At 46.8% G+C, this 15,276-nt stretch overlaps 1 protein-coding gene across 1 annotated transcript in view; it reads left to right on the forward strand.

The window, feature by feature from the left end:
* The first annotated feature begins 11,877 nt into the window (after nucleotides 1-11,877).
* Bco1 (beta-carotene oxygenase 1) overlaps nucleotides 11,878-15,276 on the forward strand; it is a 30,213-nt gene continuing 26,814 nt past the window's right edge. Inside the window, exons 1-2 of the mRNA XM_027933293.2 lie at nucleotides 11,878-11,941; nucleotides 14,343-14,471. Coding sequence (XP_027789094.1) covers nucleotides 11,878-11,941; nucleotides 14,343-14,471 — 193 coding nt within the window. The remainder of the gene's footprint in view (nucleotides 11,942-14,342; nucleotides 14,472-15,276) is intronic.

A 15,276-nucleotide genomic window follows, 5' to 3' on the forward strand; every position in this document is an offset into this window, starting at 1 on the left:
GAGAATAAAACTGGCCTACAAAATTTATTTGATTTCATCATGAAAATAAACTATTCCAAACAGACCTGCCCACCCTTACCCACTGCCTAAGGCCTTCACTGGGTTTCCAGGGTTCATGGTCAAATTCAAACTTCTTAGCTTTGTATAAAGTCTCTGTAGAGCCTGGCCCCTGACAAGATTTCCAAACACACCCCTCTAAATGTGGGGAAATAGGCTTTCTCTCTCCCTGCAGAGGAAAAGTATAAATTGATATGATAGCGGGCAGTGTGACAATATCTATCAAGGTTTTAAAAGCACAAACCCCATAAGGCAGCAAGTCCACTTCTGGAATCTTACCCACAGATCATTTCATACATTTGTGAAATGTCATGTGTAAGGTGACTCACTACAAAATTTTGTACAGGACAAAAACCGGAAGTTTTTCTGATAGAAAACTGGTTAACAAAGTGTGGCATATCCTATAAACCCTTTTAAAAATAAAACCTCCTTCCTAGACAAATATGGAAGGATCTCCAATAGAAAAAAGGAAAGGAACAGTGGGAGGGAGGAGAGTGGGGGTAAATACTGAGGAATTATATGGGCCAAATTGTACTGTGTACTTGAATGAATATGTGTCAACAAATCCCACCATTGTGTACAACTCTAATGCACCAATAAAAAAAAAGTGATAAAATTTTGGAAGGTTCTCTAAGATTATTGTTCACGTTAAAAGCAAAATATGGGGGGCTGGGGCTGGGGCTCAGTGGTAGTGCACTTGCCTAGCATGTGTGAGGCACTGGGTTTGATTCTCAGCACTGCATATCTATATACATAAAATAAAGGTCTATCAACAGCTAAAAAAAAAAAAGTTTAAAACAAAAAGTAAAATATGGAACACTGTATGTGGCCTAATCCCATTATGTATAAAACATAAATATCTGAATGTGAGTGATATATCTCATAAAGAACATACCAGATACTGGCAATAGTGATCATCTAGGAAAGAATTAGGTACCTGGGAGACATAGGAGGGAGGGAAACTTTTGTTTTGTTGACCATCCTTTTCCAACTTTTCTCTTTTGAACATGCAAATGTATTACCTGTTCAAAAATAATATTCTTGTTTTAAAAAAGGAATCTCATGGCCCCGTCATTTTCCACAAGCTCGATATCATAGTTCCTCCCAGCTACCACAGTCCATGGCTGTGAACTTCCTTCATTATATCGGTGCACCTATCTTTCTATCCCCTTTGCCAGGGATATCTTTGCCCCCAGCCTTTCTCTGACCATCTCCTTATCTTTTAAGGCTCAGCTCAAAAGCTCCTCTGTGAGTTTTGTAGAACTTGCTGCATAAGATCTGCCTTCTCTGTGAGTTTCCTTGTTCTTTTTAAAACAATAGCTTTATTGAGATATGATTCACCTACCATACAATTGGCTCATTTAAAGTATTTGGTCCAGTGATCTTTAGTCTATTCACCAGGTGAGCAACCTTTACCATCATCAACTTGAGGACGTTCATTACTCCAAAAGGTACCCGTTTCCCATTCTCCCTCCCATCTCCTGAAAAGTATTCCTTACTTCCTGCCCCTGTGGATTTGCCCCTTCTGAACACCGCACATAAATGGGATCACTCAGTATGGTACCTATGGTGACTGTCTGGCTTCTGCCCCTGGCCATCCTGTTCTGAGGTTCTTCCTGAGTCAGTGCCTCCTATTTTTTTTAGGAATACTCGGTAATTTCCCCAAATAAGCACTGAATGGATGGTTTTGTAGAATTTACACATCCCCACCTTGGGTCTTTGTTTGCCTGCCCAAATAACATCTGTTGTTCAAAATTAAGTAAATTTGACCAAATTACTAATGTTACTTTAATGGTGGGAAAAAAACTCCCAACTGCTAGCGCCAGAGTTCCTTTTGAAAACTTTCTCTTTAGAAAATACCAGCATGGGCCCATTTGGGTTGGGATTAGAGACACACCAAGGGAGTGATTGGTAAACCACTTTATTAACCAAATCCCAGAGCTGGATGAATTGGTCCATGTCAGAAGTAAGTCATTTGAGGAAGAGAAGAGGGCCGTGCAGGGTGGTAGGACCCTGGAATTTCCAAAAAAAAAACGTGTTAGGTAGACAGTTTCTCGTGTGGCCAGAGACTTTGGAGAACACAGAGTCTAGTGTCTGATTTTAAGAAGTCACTTTGCTCTGACAGGGCTCTATTTGTCCTTGCTTTCCCTGCCCTGGTCCCTGGCAACCACCAAACGACTTCCTGTTTCTATGGATGTGCCATATAAATGGAATCGTACCACGTCATGTTTTGTGTCTGTTGTTTCCCTTCTGGCCTTCAAGTTTTATCCCTGCACTAGCGGGCACTTTATTCCTTTTTATGGCTCCATGGAATGGACCACATTTCATTTGTCCATCTTCCATTGGTGGACACTCAGGTTATTTTACTCAGAGAGCTTCCTGGGGGAGAGACAACTTCTCTTTATCTCTGTCCCATGGCTGGCTCATAGTAAGATTCAATGAACATTTGCTTGGCCCCATCTCCCAGCTGGCTGGACTGACCCTAGGCCTCTCTCCTTTCCTGGACACCCCTCCAAGCCCTCTGGAATGGTCTTGCCAGCCAAAAGGGGGATGGGCAGGCGCCCAGGCAGGATGAAGTATCATCACTGACTCACAGGCTGGAGCAAGGCTGGACAGAACTGGCCTCTTATCTCTGGAGGCCAAACTTCTAATGACTTCCATTAGAAAACTATGTGGAAGGCCACACGCAGTGATAATGTATCTCACAGGCTTAATTTATGTCCCTAAAGGAACACAAGCTTGCAGACATTCGATAACAAATGCAGATCTGTGGGCTAAATTCCATCTGCACATTCTTTACATTCTGATGAATTGCAGGCTCCTGGGCAGGGAATTCGTCTTGGTGATGTCGGTTCTCAGTGTCCCTTAACCTTTGTGTCCTTGAAGCTCACACTGAAAGTAAGCAGGACATAGCTGGTCCCATATGTGATGCTTCTAATGATCTGATCAGTCCTCAGGACTTCCGAGTGGCATCAACGACAGGAAAGCAGAAAGACAGAGATTTGTTTCAATAGGGGATGGGGGCAAAAAGAACTAGAAGGATCTTTACATTCCAGTCTGGGGATGTAAAAATCCATTTTAACTTGGGTTCCCCAGAAGCCAACAAAGACAAGAATTTTAGCGCAAGCAATGTATTTGGGAAGGTCTCCAGAAACTACCTCTATAGGAATTGGTGTCTTTGTTGATCACATAGAATCTCTGCCCTCCTTTAGATCAAAAAGACAGCACATTCAAAAGAATTATGAGTTCTCCCATCCTATGGGTCCTGTTGCCTTGAAGACAGGTATTGCCTGGTTCCCCTCATGTGTGTGGGATTGGTTCCCTATACATCCTGCACTTCTGCTCAGCACTGGACACTCATTCTTTCCTGGGTCATGAAAGGGTTTTCACATTGTCAAGGTGGCGGCTGAGCCCCTTTCCACTGAATGTCCTTCAAACAGATCTGGTGAAGTCCTGCTCCCTGAGATCTGTGGATATGACCTTATTTGGAAACAGGGTATTTACAGATGTCATCAGGTTAAGGTCACACTGGAATAGAATGGGCCCCAATCCCATGATTGGCATCCTTAGAGGAAGAGGGAAATTTGGACACAGAGACACAGAGATACTGAGGGAAGGATGTCACGGCAAGTAAAGGCAGAGATCAGAGTGATGTGTCTATGAGCCGAGGTACACCAAGGACTGCAGGCGATCAGCAGAGCGAGAGAAGCAGTGAGGATCTTCCCCCAGAGTCCACAGGAGCACAATCCTGCTGGCACCTTGATTTTGGTCTTCTGGCCTCCAGAACCAAGAATAAATTTTTGTTGTTTAAAGCCTCTGTTTGTGGTAGTTTGCTATGGCAGCCCTAGGACACCAAAACCAAATGACTATATAGCAGGCCATTCATGCAAGCATTTCTTCATTCATTCACTAAATACTTGTTGAACACCTACTATGTGCCTGCAACTGTTTAGATTTTACAAAGGAGAGTGACACGTGACACGATCAGGTTTGAAACTCAACCAGGTTACCTGGAGGCAGTGGGGAAGATGGATTGGAAGGGGTGGGACTGGAGGTAGGGAGGCCCATGAGGAGGCTGTTCCAAAGAGGTTAAAAATAGTGAGGACAGGGGCTGGTGGGCTGCAAGAGAGGAATAATCTTAACAATTATTTAAGAAGTAGATATGATGGGGTTGTAGTCCAGGCTCTAACCTGGGAGTCATTTTTTAAACTGAATCTTTGTCAAGTGTCATAGACTGGACTTTAAAGTACAGGATGGGAAATGGAAACTTTCCACCTCAGGTATAAGAAGACATTCTTTTTTTCTTCCAGTTATACCGTCTGCATTTCAATCTGGTTGATTCTACTTCCTAAGTGTGGCATAATGTTGTCTTATCATTATTATTTGCCTTTCCGTCTCCCTTATTAGACTTTGAATTCACTGAGCTGTGTCAGGAGCCAGGATTCCTAGTTGTTCTGTCTCTAATAATCATCATGATACTATCTCTGCTGCTCAGGAGGATTTTGTAAAACTAGTGGATCCTCTTAAATGCTGAGAGCATAACTTAGAGCCTTTGGTTTGGGCAGTTTTCTCTCCAGGAGCTCTAGGGAGACTGGTCATTTCACAGGGGCAACTGCCACCTCTGTGGGGACTACTTTGCCTGTCACCTTGAACCCAACTGTCTGAGATCAGTGTTGTCTGTTTATCACCCTGGCTAATTAGAGGCACGATTTAGACATTAACTTAATTGGAAAACTGCAAAGTAATTTAGATATGATAACATTATCTCCAAAAGGGAAATATTAACTTATTTTAGGCAATAAAACTTTGTAACAAGAGATACAGAATTGCAAAATAAGGCTGTTGGGGTGTTTTTTTTTATAGCCCCTAAAACTTCTCTTTTTGATTCCAGCTGTTACTTCTTAACCTCAGGACTATTTTATAGGCTCACCCATCCTGTGTGATAAGTGATCTGAAGGAAGGGGAGTCATCTCCCCGACTCTTTCCCAAAATTACTGAAGTTGGAGGATCTGGAGAGAAATATTCCACCTCCTGCCACATGGTGTGCCATCTCTGGCCAAGGGCACAACCTCACCCAGCTTTAGCTGCTTCTCCTATGAGATGGGGTAAATGTGCAAGGGTGAGAAGACGCGACCTGTGCCCTGCCCAGGGCTGGGGCGCCCTGTGTGAACTCTGTGCCTTTATTAGCCTCGAGGTTCATGTTCTTCCTCCCTCCCAAAAGGAGGAGGCGAGGCTGCCCACTTCCCTTGACTATCTCACCCCTCCCTGACCACAGGGGGCACTCCATACTGTGTGTGACTCCATACCAGGCCTTCCACGCTGCCATCTCTGGGCGACGGCTGAGGCACGTAGCCAACCTGAGCCGGCATGTGACCTGGGAGGGAGCCCAGGAGATGGGCGCCCAGGGCCTCTGTGGAATGTTAACCTCCTCTCTCTCTGTTCCTCCTGTTTTCCCCTCTCTCCCTTTCCCACCTGCCATCTTCTCCTGGCGTCTTCTCACCTCTCTGCTTCTTTCCACAGCCTTACACAAAGCACCCCCAACCCTCCCCTCACCCAGAGCCATAGGTGGCCGCCATGCTGGGTGATGCCGCTGACTCTGCACCAGCTGCTGCCCTTCGTGGGACCTTTCTTCCCACCTTCTCCACTTGGCCAATGCCTAGTGACCCTTCAGGTCTTGGGTCAAGCTTTGGTCCTTGCAGGAAACCTTCCTCTCATCACCATGCACCTCCGACCTTGGAAGATTCCCCACTCCTTCCTCTGGGGGTTGTGATACCTGTGAAGAGGAACTGCCCCTGACCACAGCGGGCACTCCATACTGTGAAACCGATGAATGGATGAGCACAGGGACTCGTTCCATGTTCACCATTGTCAGCCACAGGCTTCTCTGACATTGTACCCTCTGGTTGGCTTGTCATTCAGTCAAAACTGTCCGACCCCCTTAGTCACATATAATGCCATCTTAGCAGCTCTCCTTACTCAGCACTGCCAATAGAACTTTCTGGAAATGTTATGTCTGCACTGTTCAACATGGAAGCCCTGGAGCCCTTGAAATGTGGCTAGTGTGAGCCAGGAACTGGCTTTTAAATTTGATTTTATTGCCATTAATTTATATTTAAGCTGAAAGGGCCACCATGGTTAGTGGCTGCTGTGTTGGACAGCACAGTTGAGTGTCTCCTGAGTGCCTTTGCAGAGTGTCATTACTTGACTCAGTACTCCATTGCCTGGGGTATAAAAGCCAAGTTGCTACAAACTTTCGACCCTATCTCAGCAGTAGTGGAGACAAACATGGTTGCAAGTCCAGACTCTGGAGTCAGGCTGTTGGGGTGCAAAGTCCACTCCCAGGTGCCGGGCAACTTGCTTAGCTCCTCTGTGCCTCGCTTTCCCTCTGTAAAACGGGGCAAAACACCTGAGCTCAGGATTATCATAGGAGGATGTGGGTTTGTACAAGTAACAGGCTTAGAAAAGCATGATGCATGGGTAACTCGCCCTGAACAGCGCCTGTGATTATCCTCTCTCCCCAGGTCCCTGCAGAGCCAGCCACCTCCCTGTTGTCCCGCTGCTAAAGTAGATTATGGTTCACACTGGTCCTTCCGCATAGAAGCTCCACTCCCTGCTCTTGACCCATCCAAATTCTTCCCGCTCTCCAGGGCTCAGCAGGGCACCCTGTCCTCCAGGACACCTTCCTTCGCAGTTCCCAGCCTGGGTAAGTTCTCCCTCCTGAGACACCTGGACACTTCCTACCTGTGCCATCCCCCAGAGCAGCAAGTTTGGCTGCTGGTCACTGCTCCCTGGGTAACAGCCAGCTAAAGAAACTTAAAATACACGACTAGGTCTTCGGTATCTAGTTTCCTTCCAGTGTCAGGCCCTATTAAGTGCATTGTAACTACTTAAAAAATTAGTATATTCAATCATTTTATATATATAGTTTTTCCCTTTTCCAAGAAAAGAGGGGAAAGGAATATGACATGAACTCCTACTATATTTAAAGCATCTATGACAGACACAATTACAGAGTTCACACTGTTTAAGCTTTGCAGTCTGCCAGTGAAACAGGTGTTATAATTCCCATTTTAGAGATCAGAAAACTGAGGGTCTGAGATTTGAGTGGCTCAGAAATTTAGCAAGTAAGTGGAAGGCTGAGGCTCAAATGCTAAGGGTCTGTGGGGCAGCTAGTCCCCAGAGGTAGCCCAGAGGACCTGCCTGGTCAGAACCCATATTCCTGCCCATGAGCAGACCCTCCCCACTGGCTCCTGGCTGGCCCAGTGACTGGTGCCAAATGATAGGAAGCCGTGGAGGGGAATCTGTGCCAGTTCTAGGTTTGGCCTTGATGGAGACTGGATGCTTATGCTCCTCTCTCTTTAGAAGCCCACTTTTGGAGCCTTTACTCCTGCTGGAGAGACCCATGAGGGGGCAAGGACAGATCCCAAGGCTACAGGGAGAGAGAGAGAGGCCTAGGCCCCCACCTACCTCCCAGTCAATCACCAGCAGCTGTGTGAGGACCGCAAGCCCTAAAAGCAGAAGAGCTGCCCAGACATGCCAGCCAACCCACAGAAGTGTGAGAGAATAAACACGGTGGTTGTTTTAAGCCAGCACGTTTGGGGGAGATTTGTTACTCAGCACTGAGTAACCAGGACTCTTGCGTAAGATGTGCCATTTCCTTCTCCGTCCCGTTGCCCCAGCCTCTTGCACACTGGCCAGTTTTCAGGCCCCTTTTAAGGAAGCAATTGCATTACAGAAACAGTGGCCCCTTGCTCTTGCTCCCTTATCTGCTCATCTGCCCCAACCAGCCACTCTGAAAGGTGGGAAGCACTTTTGTGTAGTGGGGAGGGAGATGCACTCAGTGCGATCAAGTTGCGTCACGACTGTGAGGCTATAAAAGTAAGATTTCTAATGTTGCCCTGTAGGGCCATGGAGGGCTGAAATGAGACTCCGCCAATAGAACACAAGGCACATCCCATGGCGCATGTCAGGCATGCAGCAAAGAGGGTTATCAGAGGCGGGGGAGGAACAGGTCAGGAGACTGCTCTCCCCGGGAACATATCCCTCATCCAACTCTCCCCAAATCAGCAAAGATGCAGAACACAGGGGCAGAGCTGTGGGGCCAGGGCTCCTTGGGAAGAGAGCAGTGGCTGCTTCTGGTTGCTCTGATTAGAAAGAGGGAGGACAGATGTCTGGCACAAAGGCATCAGGAGAACCTCCACAGGGCACCCAGCCCCTTTGGGAAAGTGCACCCAACCTGGACCCCAAACAAAAAGATCATCGTGGGGGTGGGTCTAAGAGGTCGGTCTGTCAGTCACCTCTACATTCCCAGAACTTGGCACACCGCAGGTGTCAGTTCCAGGAAGGCACAGAATTTTTTTTTCCTGGTTTATTCCCCACTCTGTTTCCAACCCATAGAAGGTATTCGATAAATTTTTGAATGAATGGATGTGAGGATGAGTGATATTCTGCCTCCAGCTGACATTGTAGTCGCCTATCCCAAGCCATCCCTTCTGTTTCTTTGCTCATAAAAACCAGATTTGAGTGACAACCTGCCACCCCAGAAGAGACTATCAATGAGCTTAAGGAAATTAAGACTGTTCTGTTTCTCTTTGCCAGGGATTGGCCCAGGGATGGTCACCTGATAAAGTTCAGCCAATGGGATGTAAGAGAAAACCTGCTCAAGGCGCTCTGGGAAAGATTGTCCTCCAGCATAAAATGAGAAATGTCAGGGGGAAAAAAGGCCTCCTTTGTCCCCACCTTGCCTCCCAGCTTTTTGCACACCACTTGTGAGGACCCAGTTCCTGGAGCAGAGACAATCATTTGTAACCAAACCTGAACAACCTAAAAATGAGAAGCCAACCCTTGGAGGATGACCATGAGGAAGTTGGGAACAGGCACTGACCAGAGAATGACCCAGATGAGCTTCCAAGGGACCCAGGATGTCAAGCTCCAGATAGCTACGTGACTGAGGTAAATGCACATCTCTGGGGTTTCAGCAGATGTCCTGTTACCTGCAGTCAAAGTATCTTCCCTTAATTGTTGATTCTTAATGACATTATTATACACCAACCTTTGTTCCCAGACCAAGTTTATTCAGGGAAGCCCCTGACCTACAGGACCTCAACATGTGACCATTTAGAAATGGATTTTTCAAAGGGAGATTGTGTTGAAATGAGGTCATTAGGGTGGGCCCTAACCCAGTCTGACTGCTGTCCTCATGAGAAGAGAAAACTTGGACACACAGAGAGAAACCAGGCAATGCACAAAAGGAAAGATCATGTGAGGACACAGGGCTGAGGGGAGGTGCCGAGGGGAAACCATCCCGTCCACACCTCAATCTTGGTCTTTGAGCCTCCAGAAATGTAAGAAGATAAATTCTTATAATTTAAGTCACTCGGTCTGTGGTACTTTATTATGACAGATGGAGCAAACTTATACGGATATCAGTCATTATGATCAACTTATTATCACCACTATTTAAAAAAATAGCTTTATCTAACCATGTATTATCCCTAGGTTATGGTTGGGGCCTAAATAAGAGAGCTTATCATTGATATCATAAATGATGCAATAATATCAACCCAAGACTGTCTTCTTGGGGTCTATCCCCCATCAATGAATCTGTCCATTACTTCATTCAGTAAAAATCCAGCCAATATCCCTCATGCCTCAGAGCTGTGTGGAATCATCGGTGTGTACTTTGAAGCCAGGCTACCAGCTTTGCTTTCTAATTCAGTATCTTTGTTGCTGTGACTTGGGGCAAACGTTTGGTTTCTCTGTGTTCTCTCATTTCTAGAACAGTGCCAAGAGGATTCATCTCATGGGTCAGCAGAAGGCCAGAGTGGGCTGTGCAGGTAAGGGTTCTGCAAGGAACTTGACTCACAGTGCTCTGTGGACAGAGGCTATGGCTTTTCTGAATTTACAAAGAGGGCCAAGGAAGAAAAACATGGTCATGTTTTCACCTATTTAACTTCGCTGGTGTCCTCCTTACCAGCCCTGTGACAAGGGCATTTCCACCCCAGTTTTGCAGGGTAAAGCAAGGCTCCCAAGGGTAATGTGACAGTTATTGCAGTTATTAGATCTCAGGCTGAGATGCAAACCCAGGCCTTCTGATCTCCAAGCCCGGGGCCTTCTCCCACTCATGGCAGTATCACCCCAGCCCAGCCCTGCCCTCAGGGTATGCCAGACATTCACACAAGATGCAGCTCTAACAAGCTAGGAGCAAAAGCCCTGATGAGGACGCCCGTGTTTAGACCCAACTGTGGAATAAACTGGCAGGATATGATTCAGCTTACTGGACACATGGGTAAAGGGAAGGGTCTTCTAAGAGAATGGGAGAAAAGGGCAATGACATGGATTGACAGCTCTCTGGGGCAGGGTCTTTAGCTAGACCCTTGATTTACAGTGGCCTCGAGACTGGTCATCACACCCCGCTTCACAGTTAAGGAAAAGGAGACTCAAAGAGGAAGACATGACGCGGACACACAGAATAGGGATGGACTGGAATTCAAATCTACCACTAGCTCGAACATGCGGCCTCTTTCCCTGGATCAGGGCTCCGCCATGCCTGCTGCGCATGTTAGGATCATCGGGAGACAGTTTTGACAACGCTGGTAGTTGACTCCACCTTCAGAGATTCTGAGTCAGGGGGTCTGTCCTGGGGGTCTGAGCCAGGCCCAGCCTGGGCACTTTCAACCTCTCACCGGTGATTGGAATGTGCAGCCGGGCAGGAGGTACAGCGTGCGGGGACATTCAAGTCTCAGCCCATTCTCAGCTGCATCAAGGCCAGCACTGAGCCTTTTTCTTTCTCTTCAAACAATTTTATTTTAATTAAATGCATTTTTAACTGATATATCAAACATAAAAATTGCACATGAACGGGGTTCCATGGGATGTCTCAACATGTGTACACGCTGTGCGATGATTAAATCAGGTACACCACAGCCTTTTTCTGTCTACCCATAGGGAATGGCTGTTCCCGAGCAATGCGAGTTCATTCTCTTCACCTGATGCTCACAGAAACTTCAATGTGGATACATGGCAATGGCGTCACGTCAAGATAAGTGAGTATTGGGAAACTCTAGAGTCGGATGCGGTCACTCTTTGCCCTCCTGATGGGCCAGGAAGCTGGTTTTTTAACTATTCTTCAGTTCCTGAGAAGTCTCTGGTTCCCTGGCCTTATGTTTTAAACAGGTATGTGACACGTTTTTATCTTTCCTTCTTCCAAAAAGAAAATAATGAATTAAGTTGCTCTTTAGGTATGATTTGTACTGGGGGAGATCAGGGCTCCTTATTAAAAACAAAGCCCAAAACTCCCTTCCCCAACTCTGCAGAAGCCTCTTCCCACGGGGCAGCAGGCGTGCGCGTGACCAGTGTCCTCAGGCGCCTTTGCTGGTCCTCACAGTCCCTTTCTGTTCTGATCATAAACACCTCCAGCACTCGGGATAGATTACTTCAGCCAACTAACTAAGCAGAATGCCCTGCTTTCTCTCCACTATTCAGAAAGGAGCTTTCCTCGGATAAGCCAGAAGTGAAAGGGGAGAGGGAGAGTGGGGGACACACTAACAGGATTAAAGATTAGCCATGGCACATGGCTTGGGAATTGACCTTTGACCGAACATCTTATAAATAACTCCAGCACGGCAGCTTCCCCTGTGAGAGCAGACACCAGGCCTTCAGAGGGAGACAAGCGGGAGAGAGGGTGGCTTCAGGACCCACCCTGATGTAAAGACCGGCGGGGAGGGAAGGCCTGAAGGCAAAGCGGGAGGAGGAGCAGCAGCTCCTGAGCGCACAGAAACCCGTTCCCTGTGAATCCATCCTCGCTCTGCAGCCAGCAGGATGGATTTGATATTTGGAAAGAATAAGAAGGAACAGCTGGAGCCCTTGAAGGCCAAAGTGACAGGTGAGCATTTTGTACCATCTGCTGACTCTGCTTAGGCGGACATCTGTTTTCTTTAATGTGAATTAGTTTTGGAAAGTCTGGGAGATATTCTGTAGGGGCAAAATGACCCATAATCCAGACATATTCTCTCTGATGATCTGGGTGTGCTTTTACACATTTTAAGTCCATTTCCAGGGATAGAGAGAGTCCTTCTCACTATTTCCAGGAGAGAGGTGTTGGGAATGCTCCGGTTCCACATGCGCAAGGGCATCAGGCTGCAAATGCAGCTATTCTGAATGCATACTGTTTTGCAATGTGTGCTTCCTAAACTGATTTTATAAAGCAAATAAGCATGTGCGAGCTCCTGCCCATGCACACGCCCACGTGGAGGGCATTGCAGCCTGACATGAGCTGCTCTCAGGTGCCCACAGGTGTGGCTTCAGCCTGGGGACACCTGCAGATCCAATAAGAGACGTAGAGAGGCCCTGTCGAGAACCACTCTTAGCCGGATTTGAGTCTCATTTTTTCCCTCTGCCATTTCTCTTGCTCTCTCCTCTTGTGGGTTGCCGCTTTCCTGGGACCATCCTATCTAGACTCTGAAGGGCTGTTGCTGGTTCTGAGCTCTCAGGTCCCTGTAATAGCAGTCCCTCAGTTCAGAAAACAGCTGCTGGGGCAGCCTGGGCACCTGGCGCTTCTGTCTCCCCACAGATGGATCGTGGATGGAAAGTCCACTGGGATTTTTTTCCGACTGCAGAATTGCCTTAGAAGTCTTTCAAAAGAAAAAAATCTGCTTTTATGCCTATTTTTCATGAGTACAAAGATAATATTCAATATATGATGCTATTCTGTGTGTGTAAGTATTAAATTATATGTATAATTTGTAAGTGCAAATTAGAACATAGAAGGAAACATTTGGGTCTATTTCCCTGAAGTTTTTATAAGACATATATATTTTATATTTGAGAAATATAAATAAACATAATATTATGTTTGAAAAAATATAAAATTTTAATACACAAATAAATATTTACTATTAATTTTTTGTATATAAGAAGAGAGCCTGTGACCCTAACCTTTGTATGCTAGGATCCAGAACTTCTTGCCATGTCACTGTACCTCCCCTTATAACTCATGACCCATGACTGCATGGAATCCTTGAAAATTTTAGAAAATAAGAATCTTAGAACCTGAGATGCTGAACAGACTCCAAAGATCCTCTAGAGCAGCAGTTTCCAAAGCAGGGTTGTGAGACCTGTGTGGTCACCACCTCCTGGACATTTGGCAGCAGCACAGAATCTTGGGCTCCCCCAGCCCAACTGGACCAGATGGTGTGGGGTGGAGCCAGCGTCTGCATCTTCACAAGCCCCCTGGTGCTTCTAGTGGAAGGACCCGTGCTCTAGCTCAAGCCCCCCTTCTTCACAGATGGGGAAACTGAGATGGGAGAGGACAGTGAGTTGTCCGAGGCCAGGCAGCCAGCAGAAAACAGGGCTTCTGATTCTTTGTGCAGACCTGGAGCCCTGGGTGGAGCCCAATCAGCTGGACACTGCTGGTGATGGACAACCCAAGTTTGTGCCTGTGGGGGATCCCTGCCCGGGAGGCCATGCTGAGGCTGGGCCCCTGCCCAGGAGGCCATGTTCATTAAAACAGAAAGCAGCCCTTAGGAAGATAGGAATGCAAAGGGACCTGTGTGGGGGACTGGTCGTGTCTGCCGCAGCACCCTATCTTAGAGCAGTGCTCACTGTCCAACAGAATATGGTGCATGCCACGCTGGTACTTTTAAATTTTCTAGTAGACACATTCAAAAAAGTAAAAGGAAACTAGTGAAATTAATTTCGATAGTGTATTTAACACATATCCAAAATATTATCAGTTCCATATGAAATCATATGCAAAAATAGCAAGTGAGATATTTTATTTTTTCACACTGTTTTTGATATCCAGTGTGTGTTTTACCCTTACAGCACATCTCAGTTCTCACTGGCCACACTTACATGCTTAATCACCACATGGGGTTGCCGTCTGCCATGTTGGATGGCACAGCTTTAGGATGTTCTTTCTTGTGCCTTTGTGAGGCAAACACTCTCCCTCAAGACTGCCAGGTTGCCTCCTCCAGGAAGCCCTTGCTCATTCCTGCTCTCGACCCCCCAGGGGAGGTTCTGCTCCATGCAGCACACTTTGCTGGGCCTAAAGTCTTGCCTGTGTCATAGAATATGTTATGTGTCTCCTCTTCTGTCTCCTCCACGGACAATGAGCAACTTGAAGGCAGGGACCATGTCTATTTATCTTGGTAACTTCAGTGCTAGCAAAATACCAGGCACTTTCTAGAAGTATCTGTGGAATAAACAAGTAGGTGCAATGATCGGGGTGGGGCTGCCCAATCCCCCTTCCTCTCCCTGGCAACTCCACATTCTTTCTTCAACAGGCAGGATTCCAGCATGGCTTCAGGGGACCCTGCTTCGCAACGGGCCTGGCATGCACACGGTGGGGGAGAGCAGATACAACCACTGGTTTGACGGCTTGGCCTTACTCCACAGCTTCACCATCAGAGACGGTGAGAGTGCCGCAGCTGCCACTGCTGCGTTCTTGGCCTGAGACACGGGTTTATTCTCTTTCAGTTACAGAGGTCAGAAGTTGGAAGTGGGTCTCACCTGGCTAAAATCAAGGTGTTGACAGGGTTGCGTTTCTTCTGGAGACCCTAGAGCAGAATCCATTTTCTTTCCTTCTCTAGCTTCTGTAAGCTGCCTGCATTTTGGGCTCGTGGCTCCATTGCTTTCTTCAAAGCCAGCAGCCCAGAATCTTGTAGCCCGCCACCACCTCATATCCCTTGCCCTCTCTCCACTGCCACAAACTCCCTTGTGATGATGCTGGTCACCTGGATAATCCAGGATCATCTCCCATCCCCAAATCTTTCACTTAATTATACCCACAAAGTCCCTTTCACCATGTCAGGTAACAGATGTACAGGTTCCAGGGACCAGGGTGTGAACATGTTGGGGTGGGGCATTATTCTGTCCACAGCAAGCACAAGACTCTGTGGAAGGGTGTCCAGGGTTCTCCCTCAGTTCATCTTGCAAAATAAGATGCATTTTCAATAAGGTGGGCCAGGGCACATGGAAGATTGCAGGCTTTGGATTCAGATATACATAAAATCAAAATATGAAGCATCTTTGGATTCAAATATGCATCAAATCAAAATATGAAGCTTTGCTGAAGAGCAAAGCTGAGCATCCTTCTCAACAGGCAGGGACCTGCCAGGCCACTTGAGCACTGAATCAAATATACCTCTGAGCAGAACCCTACCAGGACAATGACAGGTGTCTGGCTTAAGACATGCATTGTGAATCCTTGGCTATTGG

This window comes from Marmota flaviventris, chromosome 18 (assembly GCF_047511675.1).
Source record: "Marmota flaviventris isolate mMarFla1 chromosome 18, mMarFla1.hap1, whole genome shotgun sequence".
In the NCBI taxonomy this organism is placed as follows: domain Eukaryota; kingdom Metazoa; phylum Chordata; class Mammalia; order Rodentia; family Sciuridae; genus Marmota; species Marmota flaviventris.